This window comes from Magnolia sinica, chromosome 5 (genome assembly GCF_029962835.1).
Source record: "Magnolia sinica isolate HGM2019 chromosome 5, MsV1, whole genome shotgun sequence".
NCBI classification, from domain to species: Eukaryota; Viridiplantae; Streptophyta; class Magnoliopsida; order Magnoliales; family Magnoliaceae; genus Magnolia; species Magnolia sinica.
This window is the reverse complement of record NC_080577.1, coordinates 7,362,497-7,390,429: the sequence shown is the minus strand read 5'-3', so window position 1 is coordinate 7,390,429 and position 27,933 is coordinate 7,362,497. Positions and strand designations below refer to the sequence as shown.

The window sequence follows — 27,933 nt, the reverse complement described above, 5'->3', positions numbered from 1 at the left end:
CTATATCAATAGGTTAGATGGCAAATAAACAACATGGTGGGTGCCTTTAGCACCGCTGCTTCCGGTGGTGTGGTCGACTTGAGCCTTGTAAATGCCTTATTTTGTGATAATAATCTAAAAAGATATGGAAAAAAATGAATGGACGGTGTAGATAGAAGTCAAACATGACGGTAGCACCCCGGTGGCCCATCGAAGCCTCTGCCTGTCCCGAACCTGGAACAGGCGGCATCTCCATGCATGACAGTGTAGACACGTGTCAATGCAGTGATGGTTCCTTACTGCCAGTCGCACGTTACTATTCCGAAAGTCCCTTCGCACGGCTCGCCCGCGTTGTCAATCTGATTGGACTCTATGGGCCTGGGACTACCGTGATGCATGTGTGTTTTATCCACGCCATTCATCCGCGACATGGGTGGGATTTTCATCAGATCCAACCCGTTCATCAGATATAGTGTTTCATATTAACCATGGAAACTAAAAGTCATGATGATCCGAGATTTCAATTGGAGAACACCAAAGGAAATAGTTGGGACGGGACGCCCACCACTGATTTTATATATGACTTACTGTGGTGTTGCTATGTCATCGAATCCGTTCATCTGATATGCCTCGTCGAGATGAAAGAATGACCCAAAATCACATAATTCCAAAACTAGAGAGGGTCATGCATGCCAGGTGAGTTTAAATATTTTAGGTATAATTTTATAGAGTGGCCCACCTGGTATTAAATCAACCTGATAATGGGGTTGATTTCATGCAAATTTAAGTACTTTTCCCATGTTAAACAAGGTAACTACAATAGATACCTAGGCCGCTAGGCGGGGTATGATAAGCGTGGTCCATTTAAGAGCTAAGAACTTTCTTAAACATCTGACCGTGGGTGTACTAACAAGGTAACAGGAAAAAAAAATAGAACTTTCTTAAACTAGGCACAGACCTGCTTCTTGCACGTGCATTGAGAAACTGTACACGTGTTCTATTCAACTCGAACACGCAGCTATAAGTGTATACCTGTGCAACTATGTAATAGCTCGATTCAAATCAAATTGTACTTATAACCTCAAGTGCCGAAATAGTTGGATTATGATTAAATTTGTAAGGATTGGTTTAATTGCTTAATTTTCAATTAATAATATAATTAAATAATTTATAAATGAGAAGATTAGTCTTTCATATGAGTTCACTTTATATTGGAAACATTGAATTTCTTACAATGAAAATAGTGGCATTCCTTAACAAGAGTATTATAAAGATATAAAACTTTAAAAAAACAAAAAAAAAACAAAACAAAACAAAAAGGCTACAAGCTAATTTTGTTCGTCTAAATATAGGTGCAACACAATTGGCAAAGTAGCAAAAGCAGAACAAATTATAGATGACAGTTTAAGCTGACAAAATGATCATGGCGCCACCAATCTTCCAAACCTAGATGCTCATGAGAAATCTAGACAATCGTGGGTTTTGTGGGTTTTTGGTCAGTAAGTAGTGATTGAGAATCACTAAAAACTTGTTTGATTTTTTATTTATACCATAAATTTGTGATAGATAAGCAATAATGACAAATTTTATTTAATTTGTTATAAGTTTGTAACGAGTACTTAATGGTAAGTTGTATTATCGGATGAATGGTGCTTAATTTATATTGATTGAATGTTTATAGATATTGAGAATAGATGGATATTGATGCTTAAATCATTTTGTATGAATAATTGAGAATATATCTAGTTGAAACGTAAAATGAATATTATTTTTGTATCTTAATAATCTTATAATAAAATTAGTTAAATATACAATGTACGAATTACGAATCAAAACTCAAGTCTAAGGGTATATACTCAGTCCTTGAATTTCAAAGTGTGACATTTATCCTGAAGCCAACCCAACCTCAACCTAAGCCAACCCAACCTGATAAAAAGTTCAGATTGGAGCAGTCGGGATCATGTTAGCCGAATGTAATTTGCACCCTTAGTTAGGATCTTCAATAAACATGATTATGGTATTATAACATAATCTGAACTGTCACATTATAATTTTGAGTGCATGTGTGCGAACCTTGACACGGTACCTGAGCTTCAAATAGCTCCCCACTTGAGTGTCAGTAATCTTGGAGCTCTTTAATAGAATGTAGACCCATTAATTGCTGAACTTCTCCTCTCAACCATATAGAACCAATAAGATTTCTAGGGCATGGTTCATTTAAGATGGGCCTCACAGACGAATAGTCAGGATTACTGAACCATGGACCTCCTTTGACAAACAGAAAGAACTGGAGAATAATGTGCATGTCCTTGGGTTGAGGATATAATTCCTCTGCTCAGCAAGTGCTCGCAGGAAAGAGGAAATTCACAACGTTGATGCATACAGGGATTTCGGGTTTCAGTGTCACTACGTGGGGCCCATCATTTAGCGGCGATCCCAATCATCGTGCCTCAGAATAACCAACCATGCCCCAGTAGAAACTCCGACAGAGCCCACATGAATATACAGTTAAGAAGAGAAACATTTCACTTAAAAAAAGGAGCCCAAGATTTGTAGGTGAGATTTTTGGGTTGTCGTCCATCCACAATGGGGCCAAAAAATACACGCATTAGAGGCCCAGGGACAGCCCCTCCTCTTTCAATATCCGTAAACCGAGGGTCAGCGTCCTCAGTATCCTTGAATATGTACAAGTGAGTCTCATTTCTCAATGATGTAAACCCTTAGTCTGATGGGCCCCGCATTGGTTGCATCATGTCTAGAAAAGCTCCTAGACAGGACACTCTTTAACCTTTCAGTTGGTAGCCTACAAGCGGACATCGATGAACGAAATGCAGCAACAGTTACATTCGATCAACGAACGGACGTCTAAGAGATTTTTGCCTTCTGGTCAATCTGGGTGGGCGCCATTTGAGGTTTAAAACCGTACCGTCCGTCACCTCACACTGAGGTCTTGGCATCGATTCCCCAGTGGGGGTGGCTAACAGTGAAGTGTGATCTGACAGTGGGTGTACTAACAAGCTAACAAAAAAAAAAAAAAAAAACAAATAAAGCATGTGCTTAGAACCGGACGATACAATTCTTTTGAGACGAGATGGGTAAGGAGATGAAATTGTAGAGCCATTTCTGCATGCACACGTAGAAGGCAACATATCAATCTGGACCGTCCATCTTACTGTATTGTGGATGGCTAATTAGTCGAGACATACTTGATTTTCAGTACAAGGGCCATCTAAGACAGGTCCCACTAAATCTACGGTCCAGATTGTCACTTTATCCCTCCACGTGTGTTCCGTGGAGAGACGGATCTACAGTATCATCTCCAGGAGCACTCCCACTTGAAAATTGTAGTGGAGACCGTCAGTACAGGAAGACTGTCCGGATGCTTCCACCGAACCATTGGCTCCATGCATACATAACGGTGCATCAGACACTTCTCACATTCTGTTGCCTCAGCACTCTATAATGCCTCTAGCTAAATAAATAAATAACAATTTCAAAGTTCAGAATAGAGAATCCAACCGTTGTATAATTTCATGAATGTAATAGCTATTCACCACATGCATTATTTTTAAAATTCAACAACTGAAGTTTGTTTTCTTGTTTGTTTGTTTTTTCCTTTTTTTAAGAACAATCGTTTATCAAAATTTCATCATAATAATACTACAGTGTGGTAAAATTCAAAAGTAAAAAAGAATAATGATAAGGTTACAAAATTGTTGAGGGCATCGTCCTCATTCCTTGGGCTTATTTCTCATTGCTTTTCGCTTGTTCGCATCAAGGTATCTCTTCCTCAACCGCACAGCTTTTGGTGTAACCTGCAAGCCAACACACTACTTGTGAATATCAATGATAGAGGTAATACATACATGATGCTCCATCGAAGAAATGGCTTCTTCTTATTAAGACCCAGCAGTCTTATTAAGAACCAGTGATTGCACCTAAGGATTTGCCTAAGCTGCTCATCTGGAAGGTCCCACCATTTCATAGGCCATGCCCAGATTTGGAAATAGGCAATTAAAACCCTTTTATCCATATCGAAAGGGGCCCAGCCAGACCATTGTAATCTTCCACAGGGTAAGAGGTTCCACTCAATCTCCCGTGGACCAAACAGCCCACCAAATGAATAACTAGGATCACTAAACAGTGGGCCCCACATGAGGTTTGTCAGGCCAAAGGAACTCAATCTCCCATGGACCAAACAACCCACCATATAAATAACTAGGATCACTAAAAGGTGGGCCCCACATGAGGTTTGTCAGTCCAAAGGAAAACCAATCTGACGTATATCACCTCACCATGCATGAGCATATACCGTAACCCATCACCAACTGAACTGAATTCAACACTTACCTCAATTAGCTCATCAGCTGCAACATACCCAATAGCTTCTTCCAAAGTCATCTGCACAACTCATGGTTGTAACTAGTTAAAACTTACTTTTCTTTTCTTTCTTTTAAAAAAAAATAAAAATGAGGATGTTGTGTTAGATTCATGAGAGCATCTTCCTACCAAAAAAAAAAAAAAAAATCTCCTATCCTGCTTCATTTTAGATTAGTTGGAGAAGGCATGCACGCTGACATAAAACAGTATAAAAAGGGTTGCAAGTTTGTAATTCAAGGGAGGTCACGCTAAAATGGAGTTGTAAATTTCTAATCTGATCAATGGGAGCATCTAAGAAGCGGCATAAGCAGAGTTGAAAATTTGCAATCTTGATGGTATGCATAAAGTAGTTTTATGTGTATAATGCAGATTCATTAGATTTGGATCACCTATAAGTTTCAATTTGTATGTAGTGAAGTTTGTGCATGCTAATATAAGTATTGATAAATGATACCACCCTCTTATATTAGTCTCAGACTGTCAAATTAAATAAAGAGCACAACTATCATCAAAAAGAAGAATTTGCTCTCATTATATAAGCTAGAGGGTATGGCTCGTGCATCATGTATCGGTGGTGAACAATTCAATACAAGAAATCCAATTTGCAAACCATGAGAGAGAGAGAGAGAGAGAAGAAATGGTTTGTCGCAAAGTAATAGATTACGATTTGTAGAAAGAATTTTAATACTCCGACAGAGTGCGAGGGTTGATACTCAAGCTCTTTGACATTCTGCAAGTGGCACACATTAGCTCAAACAGCCCCTCCCAACTTATGGGAACCACATTAGGTAGGTAGGTTTCAAAAGTAGGTCACTTTGACATTGTACATGTGGCATACGATAGCTCAATCAACCCCTCCAAGTTGTGCAAATCAGATTAAGGCAAGTATCTGAAATTCTACATATCCAATTAATAAGCATTTATCTCTTGATTTTCGACAATTGGCTGGTTTTGTTCAGCCATCAATTAAATAACACCATCTTTCAACAAAAATAATAATAATAATAATAATTAATCTATTAAATATCACCAATCAGCCAGTTAGAAAATCAAATCAAGATCCATCTGTATCGAAACACACAATTTGGATGGTTTGATTTCAGTTTATAATCTTCCACATACAAATTCTCAGTGCCCGCATATCAACCATCTTACTTGCCCAAGTACTAAAGTTTTTTCCTTGTAAAAAGAGTCAAGCCTCTAGCAACACACGGTCCATTGGTTGTACCTGTCTAAATCTACCCAAATACTTTGTTATTTTCTAAAAACCCTTCCATGTCCCTTAAATAAGGCAAATTTAGTCTCATCCAAAACTAATGGCAGTTTCTCTGCTACCCTGTTATATATAGCATAGATCGTATAGAATAATTTTGCTACTTCCTACATAGAAGGCCCTGTTTGGTACACGCCTAAAAATGTGTTCATCCCATTTTAGTTAACAGTAATTCTGTAATAAAGATCTTGATCTCCAATATAAATTACCGTTAGCATAACTCATTATATATATATATATATATATATATATATATATATATATAAAAAACAGCTCTCATTATATTATGTATTTAGAGATCAAGATCTCTAATACATAATTGCTGTAATTTAAAATGTGATGAACTCGTTTTTTAGGCGTCTCCCAAACAAAAGCTAAATGTTGCCTGATGGAAACATAATGGAACTTAACCAGTGTCGAAACAGTAATATGTAGCAATTGGTCGGGTTTGATCATGGTTGTAGTCAGGCTGGGCCTGACCTGTGTACTAAAATGGGCCCAAAATTCAAACTCAAGCCCCAGCTGCAACAGATGACCTGAAACCCAAGCCCGACCTGTTTACTAAATAAGTCCAGAGTTTGAGCCTGCAGCTCAACCCGTAAAACAAATTATTAGGGCCACATCACGATCAACTGGACACTCACTCAATGGGCTCATTTCAAGACCCATTAGTGCTGAATGAGAGGTTTAGGGACTCGACCCTCCTGTTACTATTTAGAAGCTTCTTGTAAGTGGGTTGGGTATGGTTGTATAAGTTTCAGCCCCAATTTCAGGCCCAAACCTAACCTGCAACTTCACAAGTGCCACCCACACCTGACTAAGCGGAGCAGTGAGGCCAGCCAGCCCATGGGCCTACCTGACCCATTGCCAGCCTGAGCAACATTAGCAGCAGTTGCAGTACTGGCAGAAGCGACAGCAGCAATAGCAGCAGTGCCCAGTGGTATCAACAATAATAATGAGTGGTGATGATACAGCAAGTGGAGCATCAGCAGTAGCAACAGCAACAATAAATTTGGTGATAATGATGATCCCACAAGCAAAGATGTTCGACAACATACCAGACGAGGCGGGGACAACCGCACATTTTCATCCTTGCCCGCAGCACGCACATTTGTCAGTTCTTTTGTTCTTACAGGGTTGATCTATAGCATGGCAATCAATGGAAAGGTCAATAATGCTCATTGGATTAGATTTGAGCACAGGTAAGCACTTTAAGAAAGGTACTCAAAAATCTTCCTACTTACGTCAAGATCAGTATCCCTAGAGTGTTCGCCAACTATCATGCCGTCATATGTCTGTGTATAATAAAAGGAAAAAGAAAACAAAAGTCAACACATTTTAACTCAATATGCATGTTAGGAACTAAGCTGTATGCCCCATTTCTCAAGATCATGAAAATATGAAGCAAAAAGAATCCAGTACTGGTCATATTAAGAAAATAACCTCCATGCCCGGAGATACAAAGAGAATTCCACGCGCTTCTAAACTCATCAGTGCATGCGATGTGATAATCCCGTTGCCCATGGATACCTGTTTGACCAAGTAGATTAAGAAAGTGAAGACTCATTTAAACAGCAATTGAAAGTTGAGCTCTTTGTAGGTTTGATCACTTGAGAAGAATTATAATATACGATTAAAAGAAAAGGTAATTGGTTATCCTCTTTTACACATACAGTATGGTTATCCCTTCTGCTGAAAGCTTCACAAACAAAAAAAAAAATAAAATTGAACTGCACTATTGCTTCTTCTTTTCTTTTTTTCTGAAAGATAAATTGAACTGCACTATTGCAGTTGAGAAAATACAAAAGCGACTGAATATGCGATTCAGAGTTGGTGCCTTACTGGCATCTTGTATTCTTTCCTTTTTCCTTTGTTTTTGGCTTTTGTTTTTCTTCTGGCCTAGAATAAAATCAGTATCTTTCAAAAAAAAAGACGGAATATGTGATTCAGATTTCTAAAACCTGATCAACTGGACATAGACCAGTTTGGACCAGTACTGGCAACAGAAACAGACCAGGTCACCAAAAAGCTGGGTCAATAAGTGGTCATCTGTTTTCTCAGCAAAATGTGTGATCGCCTTGATAGAGCTCAAAGCTACAACCTTCCATTAAATACCAGACATACTATTCATCGCTTCTTTTCTTAGTTCCTTTTTTATCTTTCATTAACAATAATTCAAGTAGACACCATGGTCAGACGTGGGTCAAACCAGATCAGCAGTTGGACCAAACCGATACGTCCAGAGCTAAAAGGTTGACATGGTTGGTTTCACATGCTCACATCTGCCAAGAAGCATAATTGCATTTAATATTTAAAAGTGTTTTCTTGCTTATGCCCAGGACTTGCATAGCCCAAGAACCCTCCAAAAACAAGTACGATACATGCACCATTCATGAACTTCAAAAGCAACGGGAAGGATTGGCATGCCTTCCACTGAAGTGTGCAGTAAAATCTCAACCTTGTTTCCTTATGCTTGATTGAAGCAACTAAATAGATCTTGGATGCTAGATAATTTGAAAAGGCAACTGAGAGACATACCAATACCCCTTTCCTGACATTTCCAAGAGGACCTCGATATTTTGCATAGGCTGCAAAGATTATAACACAAGATCCACTAAGCTGTTATTATCATGAACCCACCATAAAATCATGTTCCAACAAACTAGAGGGGAGAAAAAGAACAATAGCAATGATAGTAAACATTAAATTCTCAAAGTGGGGTGAGCCCATCAACTGATCCCAATTCAGTTTGACTATCTTAATGATGAATCTAACTATAAATAGCATCCATATACAAAGCAAGAAAGGAAGACCCGGATGAATGTGAGCTATACTTCATCAAGATGTAGATAATGTAGTAAAAATATGCATTACATGGGGATGTTAGAACCTTGCGTTGAAGGAAAATTCTTGTATTGAAGTAGATAATGTAGTAAAAATATGCATTACATGGGGATGTTAGAACCTTGCATTGAAGGAAAATTCTGTAATACAATGGAGATTGAGTGCTGATGAATATTAGAGTTCAAGACATCTCTACATCAACTTTAACTTCAGAAATGCAAATCATTCAAAGACATTTATGAAAAATAGTAAGTAGTTTACACTTTTGATTGAGTCCACAGATCCATATCGGAGCAAAATTAAATGAAGACAAAGGAGAACAAGAATACATACTCAAGAAAGCACGATGCATAAATCCAGTGCCATGTGTATCACTGCTAAACACGCTTCTATAACCAACTAGGCCCCTGTAAGCATGCAGCCAGATAAAAAATCAGCAATCTCTGCAACGAGACACAAGATAGAGTGGATTGAATACAAAAACATGGACAACCATGCAGACAGCTATAAGAGAACATAAATTTTGTAAGGATTGAAGAAAACAAATATTACAAAACACGTTAAAGTAACAAAATTCAAGAAAAAAGAGTGACATGTTGCACTCATGATTCTTCAAAAGAGAACAAATGTTAGATAAGCAGATATTTTTATGAATGTTCACTCCAATTATTCAATGAAATTGGCAAGGGCTGAAAGTGTTAATATATGAATGTAGCTTCTTTAGACACATGAAGCCTTGAAATAAATCTCGATACCTCAAGGAATTTTGAGCCAATGTTAGACATCTTACACAGTAGGAGTAGGTAGGAAATCTGACCGAGCTACAGTTCTATTTGATTCATTTAATGAAAAATACATGAGTGTGGACTACACAAATGACATTCGGGGTTTTTCCACAGATAACCTTCATATCAAATATAAATGAACAATGTGCACAATCTATGTAAACGATTAACAAATAAGAGAAGGCGAGTCAAGAAGTCACATTATTTCTTCTTTACCTTTATCTCCAACCCTGTACTATTTGAGGTTCATTTCAGATTCTATGTAAGTCTAACAATGTAAATTCTTTTTTAATAGGTAATGAGAAAATAAGTCTGACAATGTGAGTTCTTATAAACAAATTGTTAGATACTTACATATTAATATCTGTATTGTTTGCAGACTAACAAAATCAAGTTAAAACCATTGAAGTATTTATATTTGGTAAAATATAATACTTCAATGTTCATGTTTGTGTTCATATAGGAGCTTGCTAGTTGCTAGACCCTTCCGCTTCCTGACATTATTAGAACAGATGTTTCCCACACCTTCACAGAAGTTGGACGAAACCATGGAAAGAACCAAGGAAGTTATATGTTCACACACAATCCACTGGCCAGAGAGTTAAAGAATTAATAAGCTCACATATATCCACTATAACAACATTGTGGTTGGTTAGGATTCCCTAGACATTTCATCACAAGATCTTGCTGAAGTCCTAACTGGTAAGGGTAGGCCTAGTTCAATTTCCCTTGACAGACTGATCCCTTCTTTAGTCTGTGGATGTGGCTTCTATATTCATTATCCAAAATTCCACATGAAAACTGGTATATGATCACAATTTTGTCTCGCTTGTTGGAAGGGGATTCAACCACAACAGTAGAAACGGCAGAGCACTAAAGAGTATTGCAACAAACGACATGCAGAAATACATTTACCATTGGCAGCTTAAGTATCAGAAACATTGGTCAAATTTGGAATGGAGAATGAGAAATTATAAATTAAACCATGGCTAATTTAATAACAAATGGCAACCAGCCACCTATAAATAGGACTTGTCACTTGTAGATTTAAATTTGTAACTCACAAAACCATGTGAGCATTCAACAGACAACGAGAAACAAAATCAAAATTAAGACCAACCTCGATGGACAAGTCAAAGACATTCTAGTCCTGCCAACATTCCCTGGAACAGGACCCATGTCAACAACCTCGCCCCGCCTATGTGATAGTGCTTCCATAACCAGTCCGACGTGCTCTTCATTTACCTGAAATACAAAGATGACGGGGAACATTTCCAACTGCTTATGAAAAAGTAACTACTTTTATGTGTGACCAGTGATTGCATATTTGAATACCTCAATGGTCACCTCTTCCAGTGGCTCAAGTTTTTGACCATTCTCGGTCTTATACCTGATTCAATGATCAGAATGACCACTCAGACCACATATTTACCCAAGAAGAAGAAGAAGAAAACAAAACAAAATGAAAATGAAAGAAAAGAAAATAGACCAAACTAAGCAATTGCATAGCATGAAAGGCAGATCCTTGGAAGCATGTCATTGTTCCATAGGATACTTATAAAAAACATGTTGATGTGAAGAGAAGTTAAATGCCATTATTCCATATAAAATTTATTCTTTTTTTCTAAATGAGTTTATTCTTCACTTCTCAACATAATAAAAATGACAACAATACACTAACTTTTAACTTCTCTTCATGGCACAAAAACTCAATGAATTTGCCCCAAACTATCCAAGTGAACTTGACTCAGCCAATGCAGGAGTTGTTCCATATAAAATTTATTCTTTTTTTCCAAATGAGTTTATTTTCACATCTCAGCATAATGAAAAGGACGAAAAGACGCAAATATTCGTTTTTCAAAGCTAGGTACTTTTGTTAATGGTACAAAAACTCAATGAATTTGCCCCAAACTATCCAAGTGAACTTGACTCAGCCAGTACAGAAGCGTAGCTCAGGATACATTCAATCTTTCAAAACATAGTTCAAATCAAGACTCAGTTCTCAGAATATCATGAATGCTTCCAAGGTCTAAGACTTGAGTTGCTCCAACTTACTGTCTAAAACCACTCTGAACCCTTTTATTTTCTATTCGCACTCACCCAAAAGACAAAACAGGCTCTTCATTGGATCTCCCCAGAGTTAACCAGATAAAGAAAATCCAATCGTTGAATCATCATTTCTCATGTTTTCCAGGGGAAGGAGTTTCTCAGTTAATTTCACAAAGGTTTCAATGTGAGACATGAACTGAGTCTGGGGGTGTAAAGCTCAACCCCGTATGATGAAATAGGCAAATCTGGGCAATATGTAAAACAAATCTGCAAGAAATTGGTTTCTTTTACAACTTTGAAGCATGAAAATAATGCTGCAGTAAATAGAACATACAAATTAAACACACCTACATAATGCTGAAACTCATAAATGAACAGGAAAAATGAAACTGAAAGGAAAGGATGGGCGCCATTAACTTGCTAAATAACTCACATCACTTTTGGTGGTGAAACAGAAAGCTCGAACCCTTCACGCCTCATGTTTTCAATTAGGATACCTGAATTTCAAAAGTGCAAGCAACATAACTGAACTAAACTGATGTATTAGAGCAGTCAATGAACTTCACAGATTTGGTAAATCTAAAAAGTAGCTCTTCGCACAAACTCAACGAGTCAAGGAGGTATAAACAGGGAGAAAAGGGAATTCTCGGAGGACAAACCTAGTTGTAGCTCGCCCCTCCCCTGTACTTCGTAGGACTCTGACAACAAGCCTGGAAGAACGTTTATGGCAAGATTTGTTTCTGCTTCAGCCATCAGCCGATCACCAATTTTCCCCCCAGTCAACTGTAAATTTAAGGAAATCAGCTAATAACATGTGGAAACCAGTGCTCAGGCAACAAACCAATTTAATGATTCATTAGTTCTTCAAGTCAGAAGCTTCCACCCTATAATGAAATACAAAACTAAAAATTTCAGGACAGTGGGAAGTCCCAGGGATGACCCAGCAGAAAATCAGATATGGCATGCACAACGAATTGACATACCCAATGTTCCCAAAGGAAAACAAGCAATTTAGGAGTGTAATTATATAAAGAAAGAAAAACATTTGGCAAGGATTCTTTAAATTTTGGCATGCCTTTTCTATTCAAACTTCTAAGATATTTGTACAATTCATGGCAATTTCAACTGGAAGTCATCACTCAAGACTTTGGTGGACGTCGTAAGAAAAGACTTGGTGACCTATGGTTTAAATGAGGATTTGGTCCTTGATAGAGTGGAATTGCGAAACAGGGCTCGTGTAGCCAACCTCAATTAGTTGGGATAATTGTTAGATGATGATAATGAAGTTTACAACAAACAGAACAAATGTTAGTTGAAGCATTCCTCTTACAAATGCAACCAAAAGAGAATGATCAATGAATGTCTATTGATGCAGAAGCATATGATAATCATTGTGCACACTGCACAGGATAGGTTTCCTCAGAAGTATTCGACAAGTAAATCTTCAATAAAATGCTTGGGAGGAACTTACTGAAACCGAAAGACCATTTGTCCCTTCTGTCAACTAAGCTGTCCACTGAAATATGGGCATCTCAATCATTATAATTTATAGGGTGCAGCAACTGCAAAACTTCCTATGAATTAAGATTTTGCAGTTAGGTTTGTTCCAAAATCTTTCATTCTTTCACCAGTGAACATTTCCCTAATCTAAGGTAATTCCCTGCAAGTGCAGAGACACTCCCAAGAGCTCCCTGCAACAAGTGACACAGCCAAAACAGATTCACTGGATAGAGAGTCTAAAAAAAAATACTCCAGAAGAAAAACATAGCTGGTGACCATTAAACAATAGGCCAATGCACGTATTATGGACATACGGTGTACTGTTACCAAAAATGAATCCCAGAAGCACAACCAATAAGTAAGATGAATTACCTGTTTGGCAGGATTTGGCCTTAGATTTCGAACATGCATATGTGTATACATATCTATTTAATTTGTCTAGGTAATTAAGTATAAATGTAAACATACAGCTCATAGATTCTCTAATTAGCCATTTCCTGAACAAAGGGAAAAAGCAGTGCCTGCCAAAGGTACAATCAATGTAAACCAAACAGCAGACTCCTGCCAACTGATGTCATAGATTTGAAAGCATAAGCTTGGCAAATGAAAGCACGGGCAAAAGGATGTCTGCCCCTAAAATTTAGGTCAAGCTTCAGGTCCAGATCTTAAGAGGTACACTATTGCAATCTTTGATTTCTTGTCCACTTGTTCAAATCAGATCCATGAGTTCAACTCATAAACATATGACAAGAAGAAACAGATATTATTAACACGCAGGAACCTTATCAATATCAGATATTCTACACAGATTACACTAATCAAATAGTTAGTTGACAGAGACAATAAAAAATCTGCCACTTACATGGGTCCCATCACGTCCTGCCAATGGAGAATCATTGACAGTGAAAGTCATGGAAATGGTCGGGGGATCTAATTCAACAGTGGGCAGTGCAGTCATAACCTGAAAGATGTGATCATCAATTCATCAGCAAGTTCAGAATTACCAGAGAATAGTAGAACTTTTTTCTTCCCAAAAGCAGAATGCTCTGTAGAAAACATAAGAAATTTTCAATCTGAAACAAAAGTATGAGTTCTACCATATCCTTTTTTTTTTAGAGAGATAACAAAAGATTTCATTAAAAGAGGTGCTGAGATAGTGCCCTAAAGAAGACAAGAAAGCACAAAAGCAAAAGACCGAAAACAAGAATACAACTAGAGCACCCAGCCCTTTCCCATTCCCCATTCCGCAACAAGAAGCGAAACATTACACACGATCCACTCAACACACCTATTTTCATTGCCGAAGCATCTCCCATTCCTTTCTCCCCAAATTGACCACAACCTAGCAAGAAGATAAAGCGTCCAAACAGCTCTAAGACTCTTGCAAAAAGGCATCCCATGCCAAGCCATAAATAAACTTCCGACATTGAGAGGTATAGACCAAGTGACATTGAATCCAGATAGAATAGAAGCCCAAACTTGACTGGGCAATGGATGAATACATGGTTAACTGACTCAGTGTTGGATGTGCACATGAGACAAACATTTGGAATCACCATAGAGCGCTCCTTGAGGTTATCTATAGTAAAATATCAATTCCTTTCTACCAACCACCCAAAAGCTCCGATCTTTGGGGGAGCTCCATAATGCCACACGTGACTCATATTGAGACGCACTTCCCCTCCGTTATGAAGTAAGAAATAGAATGATTTAACCGAGAAGCATCCCGACTTTTCTTTAGACCACACGATCCTATCGCTTTCATTAACCATAGGTCTTCAACAATGCAAGCAGTCCATAAGAGCCATGAACTCGTCCAGCTCATTGTAATGAAGGTAACGGCGGCGCGGCGAGGCCCATACCACCAACTAATGATTTAACCGAGAAGCACCCACCCAAAAGCTCCGATCTTTGGGGGAGCTCCATAATGCCACACGTGACTCATATTGAGACGCACTTCCCCTCCGTTATGAAGTAAGAAATAGAATGATTTAACCGAGAAGCATCCCGACTTTTCTTTAGACCACACGATCCTATCGCTTTCATTAACCATAGGTCTTCAACAATGCAAGCAGTCCATAAGAGCCATGAACTCGTCCAGCTCATTGTAATGAAGGTAACGGCGGCGCGGCGAGGCCCATACCACCAACTAATGCAGGACAATTAACCACTTGCTTTAAAAGCTCAAACTGATAGAGCATGGCAAGTCAATCCCTTTATCTCATAGCCCAGGCCCCACATCCCATGGGTTAGGACCTCGGCCGAACCCCCCCTCATGGGCCCAGTGTTTGAAATATCGGTATCGCGTTACATATCGCACCCTTGGGATACGAATAAGTATCGATTATCGCATGGGATATATCAGTTGTATCGCATAATGTATCGTTGTTGTTGGAAACATGGGGAAACATTGGATATTGGTCGATTTTTTCAATGAAATTTCAATGATTGTTAAAAAAAAGACATTAATACACACTTACAAATCAAAACATTACAAAAAACAAGTGCACATAATAGGTTTTCTTTATATAGGGTCCTAATCTATGCATTGTCTAACTGAATTGATGCAAGTATATTCAAAGTTTATTCATATAATTTATAAATGTAAGAAGACGTGTGGAAACACAAGCAATACAGTCAAAAGCAAAAGAAGAATCACAAAATCAGGTTACATACATGTTTGATTTTGTGTTTGGACACAAATTGCAACCGATTTGCTAGAAGTTGGGAAAATTTTAATCTTTTTCAAATTTCTGCAACTTGGTCCTTCTCCAAATCTCAAAATCAAAGCTCCTAATCCATGATTTTTCATGCAAAACATGATAAAACATGGATTTGTAACAATTTGACACTAATTTAACATGATTTACAAAAAAAAAAAAAAAAAAAGATCGAAAAATAAAAAATGCTCACCGGATCGAACATGTAGTATATATGCCACTATTGGTGTGTTTCGTATCGTACAAGTGGGATACAAGAAATATCGTGGTATATATCGGCCGATATCATCAATATTTAAAACATTGCGTGGGCCCCACTTCACATGGGTTCCGCTTCACACAAGCCGCCTGCCTCACACGGGTGGGGCCCGCATCACACGGACAGCCCACCCCGAGTGTACCCCTGCATCCCACAAGTCACCCCACTCGAGCCCAGTGTAAAAATGCTCTTGCATTAATCACCCCCGATGAGGAGTCTCGAACACGAGACCTCCCGCTCTAATACCACTTTGATGCAGGACAATTAACAACTTGCTCTAAAAGTTCGAACTGAGGCGAATCAATCCCTTTATATAGCCCAGGCCCCACATCCCATGTGTTAGGACCTCAGCCGAACCCCCCTCGTAGGCCCCACTTCACATGGGTTCCACTTCACACAAGCCACTCGCCTCACACGGACCGCCCACCCAGAGTGTGCCCTTGCATCCCACAAGCCACCCCACTCGAGCCCAGTGTGAAAATGCCCTTGCATTACCAACTCATCACTATAACTATAGCAGCGATCACCCGTGACACTTCAGTTCGGGGCCATGTTTGCAATCTGATATGAAAGGGTATGTCGCCCCTCCATACATCTTCCCAAATTTTGATACTCTCTCCATTCCCCAAACAAAAGGGCCATTCCTTCCTTGCAATTAGCTTTTACGCTTGAAATACCTTTCCACACCACCAATGCCCTATAAAGAGAGGACTCCCTAGTCCACCAACCCCCTTCAGAACATCCATACTCACTCCAATAATCTCTCTCCAAGGAGCATCCTTCTCCACCCCAAACCGCCGCCACCACTTGCCCAAAAGAGCTAAGGGCCCGTTTGGCCGGGTGGATTGGAAGGGATTGAATGGTATTAGGGTGGATGGCATGGATCTCTCGTTAATGATGGTGTTGTCAGTGGATTGTTTTGTGATCCATGGGATTGCTATATCCGTGGATTGCTATATCCAGTCTGTTTGGCACAACCGGCCAATCCCTGGATTAAACCTTCCCATCCCTTCCAATCCCTCCAACCAAACACATCTAAGGCAAATTTGAACGGATTAGGGTGGATTGGATGGGATTTAAAGGGAATGATAGTGTTGTGAGTGTACTATCTTAAGATCCATGGGATTGGGATCAAATCACCGACTCTGTTTGGCATACCCGGCCAATCCCGGGATTTAACTTCCAATCCCTTCCAATACCATCCAGTCCCTTCCATTCCGACCGGCCAAACGGGCCCTAAATTCATTAGCCTCAAGTTACAAATGTTGGCACCGTCTTCTTCATAAGGTTTGCACACCTCGTCCCACTCCAAAAGATGAAATTTTTTCTTCCCATCTAAGTCCCCCCATAAAGCATCTCAACGTATCCAAATGAGCAAGGACTATCATCGAAAACCTGAATAAAGACATAAAACAAAGAGGCAAGTTTGACAAGCCGCATTAATGAGAGTGATCCGCCCCTAAGAGACAGATCCCTTTGCATCCAGTCAACTTCCTCTCAAATCTTTCCACAAACTTATCCCAAAGATCCTTAGCCAGCTTACCTAAGCATAGGGAAGCCCCAAATAAGAAGAGGGGAAAGTCCCCACCTTGCAACCAACAAAACCGGCCAAGCGCCCAATTTCATCATTTACCCAAATGGACTCCAAGCATATCACACTTAGCCAAATTAACCTTTGCCCTAAAACTACCTCAAAGCATCTAACAATCATGCCCGAATTATTAACCTTCACCTCTTCCGCATCGCAAAATAGAAGTGCCATCCATAAACTGAATATGAGAGATCGGAGAGCCTAAACTTCTGCTTCGAAACCACCAAATAAGTCCATTTCATAGCCCTTAGAAAGCATCCTACCCAGAGTCTCCACAATAACAATGACAAGGAACGTGGATGGTGGGTCACCTTTTCTAATTCCTCTCGAGGTTTTAAAGAACCTGTTCGGGGATCCATTAACCAAAACTGAGAACCTAGTTGAACTAATACATTCCTTGACCCACTACCTCCACAGCACTTTACAACTGATCCTTCCTAGCATGTAATCCAAACAGCTCCAATCAAGGTGGTCATATGCCCTCTCGATATCCAACTTCCATACCACTCCTTTTAATCCCGCTTTGTGTCACTCATGAGCAATGAAGGTTCTATCCAAGATATGTCTCCCCTCTATAAAAGCCCCTTGATTCCTTGAGATGACACTTCCTAAAACCCCCCGAAACCTGAAAGCAAGCACTTTCTCAAGAATTTATAAGGCCCTACAATTAAACCAATCGGTCTAAAGTTTCCCAATCTGTCTACCCTCAAAACCTTCAGGATAATCACAATGAAGGAGGCCCCAATTTTAATGATAGACAGCTCCTAGTGAAAAACTCATGCATAAAATTCATCAGATCACCTTTAACTATGTCCCGAAACTCTTGAAAAAATGTTAGCGGGAAACCATTGGGCCCGAAGCTTTATCTCTACCCATAGAGAACATTGCTTGTTTAACTTCTTCCTCCAAGAAGGGCCACTCGAGCGATGAAGAATCTTCACTAGAGAAGATACTGAAATGCAGATTATCCAAAGACAGTCTTTTGCACCCTTCCTTTTTCAATAGGGATTTGTAAAAGTTGACAATCTCTTTGCACACCCTTTCCTTTTCCTCGATCCTTGCATCACACACCACAATTTTGCTAACCTTGTTGTTTCTAGCCCAAGCACTAGCAATTTTGTGGGGAAAAGAAATGCTTTTGTCCCCCTCTTTAAGCCACGTTGCACCAGATTTCTGCCTCCACTTGATCTCCTTCTCTTTCATCCTATTGCCATAATCCTGAGCTAGCTTAGACCGCATATACTTTTCTATATCTGAAAGAGCATCACCTTCTGCTTTTAGATCGAGAGCTTGAATAGAATTAAGCATAAAGTCGGTTTCAACTAGCTGCTTCCCCGACATATCTTTTTCCCACTCCAGAATCTTTCTTTTAAGAAGCTTCAATCTTTTGCCTAGGATGAAACCAGCATATCCCTAAACCTCAAAGGACCACCACCACGATTTGAACATCGAAGGGAAGCCCTCAATATCTAACCACAATAACTCATATCTGATAGGTTTGTAGTCCCAATTCCCCTCCACCTCCAATAAGATAAGGCAGTGGTCTGAAACAAGTTTAGGAAGAGCATGTTGAGACACAAGCGGCAATCTTTCCACCCATTCCAGAGAGATGAGAAACCTATCCAGCCTTGACATTATTTGCATTATTTTGACCATTCGACCATGTGAAGTTCACACCCCCCAAATCCACCAAATTATAGAACTCTACATTTTAGAGTTCTATAATTTTATTTTTTTAAAAAAAAAATGTTATACAAATTTATACACAAGTGCTACCATAAAAATGACTATTTAAATTAAGCATGGGACAAATTGTATGGGGCGGTGGCGGGGCTGAAGGTGAATCTATCCAAATCCAAACTATTTGGGGTCAATACGGAGCCGCAGGAGGAGGTGCTAGCTGAACTCTTGGGATGCGGTGTGGGATCTTTCCCAACTCTCTTCGTCGGTCTTCCCTTATGTGATGGCCAGCCTAAAAAGCAGCTTTGGGACAAAGTCCTACAACGTTTCCGCATTCATCTAGCTCGATGGAAATGTCGCTTCCTTTCCATGGGCGGCAGATTAACGCTTATTAAATCAGCTTTGTCCAACCTTCCAACCTACTTTATGTCTCTCTTCCGTTGCCCAGTCGCGATTCTTAAATCTATGGACACGCTCAGGCGCAATTTTCTATGGAGCGGCATGGAAGACAGAAAGAAGTTCAGCCTCATGAATTGGAATCAAGTCTTCAAATCCTTCAAAGATGGTGGAGCTGGCATAAAAGACCTCAGATCGATGAATCGGGCTCTGTTAGGTAAATGGATATGGAGACTTGGAGTTGAAAAGGACAGCCTATGGAACACTATCATTAAAGGAAAGTATGGGAGTTCGATTGGAGGTTGGTGGACGACTAACTCCTCTTTATATAGGACCTCCGCGATGTGTAGAGATATTAGCCGGATGAAAGAAGAGGTCACCCGTCGGATCAGTTTTGAAGTGGGCAAGGGAGACAGCATCCAGTTCTAGCAAGAAACGTGGATAGGGGTTAAACCGTTGAAAGATAAGTTTCCTTCTATTTTTCGGGTGGCGAGTAAGACAGCCAATTTCATAGCAGATTATTACTCCCTCATAGATGATAAGCCAGTATGGAATATACCCCGTAGAAGGAATCTTCAAGACTGGGAGGTTGCGCAGTTCGCCGATCTGCTGCAGTATATTCAGGCAGCGTCTATCAATCAAGGCCGCAATGACAGCATTATCTAGAAACATGACAAGACTTCTGTTTTCACGGTGAGATCCTTCTATAGAATTCTATCTGCCAACAACGTATCTGCCCCATCTCACCATCCTCACTTCCTTTGGAATTACGCCGTACCCCCAAAGCTTCAGGTGTTCGGCTGGCTGGCTGGGAACAACCGAATTCTGACTTTGGACAATCTCAGGAAAAAAAGGAATGACAATCCCTAATGTCTGCCTATGCTGTATGTCTTCGGAGGAATCGGTAAACCACCTGTTGATCCACTGTCCATTGGCCTACTCTGTCTGGTGCGCCCTTCTCTCTTGCTTCAAGGTCAGTTGGGTCTTCCCTAAGGATGTGGACACTCTTCTTAAAGCTTGGCATGGGGTCAGACTAGGGAAATTTAAATCAAGGATCTGGCGGACTGGAATTCTGGCAGTTTGGTGGACATTATGGACTGAAAGAAACAAGAGATGCTTTCAGAACGAAGCGAAGCCATCCCACTTACTTTCTTCTTATGTTAAATGTCTCATTGCTGAATGGGCGTCCCACTTGGAAGGGACCAAAATCGATTTTTCATTTCTCTTGTTCTAATGGGCTGCCTTCTCAGCGGTTCCATTCTTTTGTTTTTCTTAGCACCTTTAATACAAGTTAATTTTCAAAAAAAAAAAATTTGTATGGGGCGACTTCATGGAGATTGGATGTAATAGATTATAGATTAGATCTAACATTTGGCCAACTGAAAAGAATCATTAAAAAAATAAAAAAATAAAAAATCCCTTTGTGTTGTAACTTGTTCTTGCTATTCCGAACTTTATGTTTATGAGGAAAGTCTGAGCTGGTGGTGGAAGTTCAAATGATGCCATAGCAGCCAGACAACCTCTGACACAAAAAACTAAGTCAAGGAGGTGAGAGTAGCGGAATCAACTACTCTCTGAACCGTGGAGTGAAGTGACCACTATAAGGAGAAAGATGAAAACTTGCAGTGGAAAAGCAGGAAATAACATGTTGTTGCTTACCTCCACATTTGCCACCGTGTACCCTATTGACGGACTTGTCAAACCAGCCATTGATATTATATCTCCAGCACCAGCACTTTCAATCAGAACCATGCTTGTACCCTTCTTTTTCATAAGTTTCAAAACCTACATGAATATTTTCACAAGCTATTCATAAATACGAATCATCTTAACTTGGCAACAGGATATAATTAATCTTTTAGAGTAGCAGTCATTTTTAACAGGATCAAAGATATTCAATGGCATTCTGGTAATATGCAACAATAACAAACCTTTCCCTCCTCAATTTTCTGTACTCCAGCATCTGTACTATGGAGGCCATGTACTCTATCACCAATGCGAATAACTCCGGAAGATATGCGCCCAGTCAGTATCCGACCAAGATAAAAGTCACGCTCCATCATGGAAACCTACATGGTACTGTCGAGCATCTTCTTCAATTTTCCCAAGTAAAAGAAAATGAAAAGGAAAGGAAAAACTTCCTCCGCACAGATAAGAAAACAATGGGTCCAAGATGCATGTCTTGCTTATTGAATCTCTAGTATTGTGAAGAAGAGGAAGCTTGCCTAAAGCCTGCCAAACATCTATCTTAAGTACTAATGGACTGTTTGCCAGAATTTCAGGATTAGCAGACAATGACATTAGTTGCTGCACATTCTTTTCTGAATTAGACTATTTCTGTTCTTCCCAGGTCAACATAAATGATAAAAAGGTAAAGACCAGAGAAGTCTATCAATTTAGAACTCCAACAAAAAAAAAAAAAGACTGTCACATCAGCCAATAACAAGAGTAAAATGTTTGCCAGAGTTTCATGATTAGAAGACAATAACATTAGTTGCAGCATATTGTTTTCTGAATAGCATACATCTCACTTCTTCACTAATCAAAGTAAAATGACACAAAATAAAGACCACAGAACTCTAATACTTCAACAAGAAATGATGCTTAACATCAGTCAACAACATTCTTATACCAACCAGCATCTGGAAAGGTGTCTCAAGGCTTGCTGTTGGTGGAGGGACATATCTTATAATGGCATCAAGCAGTTCTGACATATTCCTGGTATCATCAGAAGGATCTTTGGTAAAGGTGGAGGAAGCCCATCCCTCCTTCGCAGATGCATAAAGAACTGGAAAGTCTAGTTGTTCCTCTGAGCCAGAACCCAAAAAGGAAATGCTTAGATAGAACTCCAATAGGAAATTAGATAAACAATAGAACCACAACACATGGTGGAACCTTTATTCAGCCCAATATTCTTTTATGTACCTGAAGCACCAAGATTTGCAAAAAGATCAAACACCAGGCTCTCCACCTCATTGCATCTCTCTTCAGAAACTTCACAGAGGAAGATCATGAACAATCAGTACTTCCGCAACAATATAATATTCATAAAAATACATCCTTACTAGTCTAAAATAATAACATTCATAAGGATAAGACAACCCTTCTTTAAGTTTGTATTTAATGTTTCAAACGATGAGGTATTATAGGGTCCTGGTGCAAATGATGCCCCTATCTGCTCAGTCCCAGCAAGTTAGAACCATGGTTTGGTGATCCAGACCGTTGATCTAATGAGCCACCATGGAAGGTGGATAGCAAGAATCTCCAAATTGGAATCTTCAAACACATTGATCAGTCTGATACATGGAAGGTTGAGAACAAAATAAAGCAAGGTCTGGAGAAAAAGGCAAAATATTGGACGGTTAGGTCTCCCAATCTGAAAGTTTTGTGAGGCATTGTCCACACATGGGATTGCCATCAGATCAATGGTCTGAATCTCTGGCCAGTGGACCCCATTAAATGGACTGGGCATGCCAGAATGCTATAGACATCCTATGCATCAGGGCCTATAATGTTAATTGATAAACCCAATAATACATGTATGGGCCAGTACTTCACATGCATGAATAGCGACATAACTTATCTGAAATGTGAACATGAAACGTATCAACATATAAAAGGAAGCCATACCTGAAGGCCGGTCAACTTTGTTGAGGAGGAGAATTGGGCGTAATCCATATTTTAAAGCTTTTGCAAGAACAAACTTTGTCTGTGCAAGGGGCCCTTCACCGGCATCTACAACTAAAATTGCTCCCTCAACCATGCCGACAACCCGTTCAACCTGTATACTCATTATGGAATAACAATTCAAGATTATGCTAATTTAGCATTATTTAGAAAATATTAAACTATAGAGACAGGTCACTGCTCCAAAAGAAGTCCAAAATCTGCAATAATCAAGGATCATTTAATATTTATATACTTCACCGCCAAAATCTGCATGTCCAGGAGTATCAACCATGTTTAGCTCGTTTTCCTTCCATGAGATAGAAGTGACCTGTAAACAGAGAGAAGAAACAATCAAGAATCAATGTAGAAAATGCAGCAGAAACAGCAAGCAATCAAGATTCAAGAAACTTTTTCAGCTACTAAATAAATAAAATCCCAGTCATTGTGCTTTCTGTCAAATGGGTAATGCCATCTGCCAAAAACCATCAGCACAACAAAAACACCTCATTAATTATCATTAAGTATTAACTAAGAGGTCTAGCCTTTCGGTACCAAAAAGAAAAGAGGATATCATCCTAAAGTTCCAATACCATCACAGCAACAACCGAGTGAAGATAACAAAAGTAACTTTTCCATCCAACTATTTGTATCTTACACAACATTCATAAGGTGAAAGCATAAATGTTATGACAGTAACCATAACTTGCAACCCAGTGTGGATAATTGAAATTTCTAGTCTTTGACTAATAGAATCATATCAGATCACCAATTAAGAGAAAACAAAGCTAAACCCATTAATCATAGCAAACAATGTGAAAAACTAGCTTCTCTATCACCTAATAATAAGAAGAAGAAGAAGAATCAAATTCAATACCAATTGCTGCTAGGTGCACCTTAACTGGCCAACAGAAGAGACCTTGACATGTAAAAATTTATAAATAAATAAATTTTATAAATAAAAAATAAAAAAAAAAAAAAAACAAAAAAAAAAAAATAGTTATGACCTTCTAAGTCTCCACTAGAGTTTTACCCGAAGGACACTAGAAAGTAATGTGCAATGGAAACCAAGAACTGCACCGGTTAGGAGTGAGTTGGTACAAGTTGAAGGCTCTAAAAGGGCCAGGGGAAGGCCCAAAAAAAGGTATGAGTGGAGGTAGTAAGAACAGACTTGATGAGCTATGGTCGAACTGATGTTATGGCCAGAGTGGAATGGCAGAACAGAATTCATATAGCCAACCCCAATTAATTGGTATAAGGCTTAGAAGATGATGATGACACTAGAAAGTCATCACCACTGCAGGAGAAATTATGAGAATGAGACGCATGAAGAGCCATGGAGAAATGCCCAGTTGCAATCTAAGAATCACAAGATTTTTTATTTTTTATTTTTTTTTGGAAGGTGGTGAAATTTTATTCAGTAGGGAGCTGAAGCTCAAAGAATTACAACCAACTAAAGCCCGTCTTTGAAGATTCACGAGAATGATCCGATGCCCTCTGTTTATATTGTTTACTGCTTAGAGCAGGCATCGCCTCCATCTTAGTCTACTTGAAACTTGTCCATGCCTTAGTTTTACAGGTCTGCACAAAGTTCACAATTTGTCCATGCCTTAGTTTTACAGGTCTGCACGAAGTTCACAACTTGTCCACGCCTTAGTTTTACAGGTCGGCACAAAGTTCACAAATTTGCTAGCATCGTTTGTTGTTATTTGCTCATGCCTTGTGCTTCACCACATGGCAATCACACCGCTTATCCAGTGGCCCCTCCATAGATGGACCACTTGGAAAGGATACTATCAATCAAGGGTCCTCACAGGTCAAAAATACGTCGGAACGTGGACGATTGTTCCTGAAAGTCATTCCGTGGGCATTGAAGATAGATGATCAATGGTGATTTGCCATGCAGCCCATCCATAGCAGTGCTTACTCTGATGAACGGCGTGGATCACCACATCGTGCGGTCCCCCGATAACTCTCGATTTCTTAGAATTCTTATTGATTCATTTTAATCAATCCATTGCTCGAATTCAGCTCATCGCAGTCATCCAACTTCTAAAGCAAAGACAACGAAACAACCACGGAAAGTTAAAGATCGAGAAAACAAAATAACAAGGGTTTTGAAGGGGAGAATCAATTGCCTTGGAAGCGATGGTGATGCCGCGCTCGCGCTCGAGGGAGATGTTGTCGAGGGCACGCTCGTGGGGTATGTCGGCCCCGCACTGGCGGAGAAGTCGGTCCATCAGCGTCGTCTTCCCGTGGTCCACGTGGGCAATCACGGCCACGTTTCGGAGCCGGGTCGGGTCCAAGGAGCTGCTGGCAGCAGCAGCAGCAGAGGAGGAGAGCGAGGCGGGGGACGCCGATGCAGAAAAGCTCCGGAGAAGAGGCGGGATGTGAGGGAAAGATGAGGTATTGAGAGGATTGAATCGAGTAGAAGATGAACAGAGGGATTTTCCGGTCGAAGACCAGAGCGAGCGCAGCAATGCACCCGCCATTTTCTTCAAAGAGGAGAAATGGCAGCTGCTGCTGTTCCCCGTTCGAAGAGAAATAAAATCCTACTTCTTTACTTGTCTCTGCCACGTGAGGGTTTTACTGGGGAGTTATTTGTTACACTGGCAGAGCATGCAAGTTGATACGCGGGCACTCATAAATTGCGAAACCTGCAGTCATGATCCCAAAATGAGATTGGTTGAGCTATTCTAACCCCCTGACTCGTGAATAATTGTTTGTAGAAATATGACCGTTGGATCTTTTCTTTACTAATCGGCCAATGAATGTCCACCGACACGATAGCCAGACGATGGAATGATCTTGGTTTTTCGGCCATGATACGTATCAACTGGGACCGATTATTCCACGAATGCAGTTTCCAAGTAAATTCTAGCTGACTGCGTATCATCCATGGCATTCTGCCAGAGTAGCAAAGCTTGTCTCTCACTTCTTCGCTCCAGTGAATCCCACATGTTGCTATTCTAATGTTGGGATTGTAGTTGTATGAGAAATTTATGACTTTAAATCCCACCTTTTACCCACCGACTTTTCCAAGCGCTCCTAAATTTTACTTTCTCAAACTAAACCATTCAGTACGGACATTTTTTTTAATTATTTTTTTTAAAACACACGCATACACACCCCACACACTCACACTGTAGTGGAATTTCACCACCTATGGGTACTCGAACCCTTGACCCAATGTTGAAACTCCTGAGAGTCTACCACCGGAGCAAGAGTAAAGACCCAGTACGGACATATTATTTTCAGATGAAAATACCCTTGCATTTAGGTCACACCTTGAAACCTATAGCTACCAATTAAAACCATAACCATACGAAAAATGGCTATGGATCCGTAGCCTAGATCAAGGGTATTTTCATCTAAAAATAGTGTGTCCGTATAGAATGTTTAGTTTTTGGGAAAGTACAGTTTGAGAGCATTTAGAAAAGGTGGGTCTATAGTTGTAAATTTGTCTTGTTTTGATCTGTGGTCATGTTGCAATGCGCCTCATCGGGAAGCCTTTGTTCATTTACCTATTTCCTTTCAATACGGAGAGCCTCTTTTAACCATCTTTCTTTCTTTCGTGGGCCATTAACAGCTTCTTCCAAATTTGAGGTTTCTCTTTCCTTTGAATATAGAGAGTTTCTTTTAACCTTTTTTTCTTTTCTTTTTTTCAGTGGGCCATTTACACCTTCTAAATTTGAGGCTGTTTGTTTTTTCAATTACAACTATAAATAACTATAAATGATTGTAAATGAATAATAATTACTTGCTCTAATGATTTTGTAGTGACATCACTGACATTTGATTGTAACGATGATTTCATCATATTATTTGTTTCATCTAAAATCACTGTAAAATATAGCTTTATGATGCAAAGATGTAATGATCATAATTTTATTACCTATTTTTTTACAAGTATATTTGACTATGAATTTACAATCCATAATTCCCCTTAAATAAACACCTTTTTTACACACCCACCTACCCACACACCACAATGGGTCTCCAAACCATGACCGGGTGTTGAAACTCCTGAGAGTCTACCACCAGAGCAAGAGTAAGGATCCTTTGTGTTACAAGGCTACCATTGAGCCATAAGGACCCAAGGAGAGAGCAACACTTCAGGGAGTTTGTGGCAGACCTCAATACCAGGGTGATCCACTAGTCATGGCTTCGCTAAATTTCTTTGAAGGAGAATAATTTTTAAAAAAAGTCTTACAGTGGATTTGAATCATTCATTTTAAGGTCTGGCCCAATGTTGGCTTCCAATGAGGAAATGTAAGAAGTGATGATTAAGATCATCATCAATCAGTGTAGTTTTAAAATTTTAGGCCATCAATCAATAGATGAGTGGTACTTGTTATGAATAAGTTACCACAATGCACTAAGGGCCTGTTTGTGTGCCATGTAAAAATAATTTCATCTCATTTATTTAATTGTAAATTTGTAATTATGCTTCATGAATCTCTCTCTCTCTCTCTCTCTCTCTCTCTCTCTCTCTCTATCATAGATATAACCAACAATTTATATAAACTCTGATCTCTGAAACATAATTGATGTTAATTAAAACGAGATGAATTCATTTTTAGGTAGCAGCTTCACGTAGCGTGATTTAAATGAAATTTAAAAGGAAGGCTGGAAGTTAATAAAGTGAATGAATAGATGAATGACACACTTGGTTAGCAATGACCATAATTCAAGATGCAAATCTTTTGTCTTCCTATACAACGGTCACGATTGCTAGATGCAAAATCAAAGCTCTATTAAAGCCTAACAAGACTGTTGACATGAATATGCATAGTGCTTATAATTCAATT

The 27,933-nt window shown here is 39.4% G+C and overlaps 1 protein-coding gene across 2 annotated transcripts; it reads right to left on the bottom strand.

Moving 5' to 3' along the window:
• Window positions 1-3,480: 3,480 nt before the first annotated feature.
• On the bottom strand, window positions 3,481-25,690 carry LOC131245306 (uncharacterized). 2 transcript variants are annotated; one of them, XM_058244667.1, is made up of 19 exons: window positions 25,261-25,687; window positions 23,379-23,453; window positions 23,087-23,237; window positions 22,382-22,450; window positions 22,093-22,265; window positions 21,388-21,525; window positions 21,116-21,241; window positions 13,673-13,771; window positions 11,970-12,093; window positions 11,744-11,807; window positions 10,597-10,651; window positions 10,382-10,506; window positions 8,810-8,883; window positions 8,171-8,220; window positions 7,076-7,162; window positions 6,877-6,927; window positions 6,691-6,774; window positions 4,330-4,380; window positions 3,481-3,794 (listed from the first exon to the last, which is right to left on the bottom strand). In XM_058244667.1, exons 1-19 carry the CDS (start codon window positions 25,612-25,614, stop codon window positions 3,711-3,713), a joined length of 2,034 nt encoding a protein of 677 aa, XP_058100650.1. In that variant the 5' UTR covers window positions 25,615-25,687; the 3' UTR covers window positions 3,481-3,710. The 2 variants fall into 2 exon arrangements, 1 of the variants encoding a protein (XP_058100650.1); XR_009170823.1 differs by lacking the exons at window positions 3,481-3,794; window positions 8,171-8,220 and having other exon boundaries at window positions 4,366-4,380; window positions 25,261-25,690.
• Window positions 25,691-27,933: the final 2,243 nt, after the last annotated feature.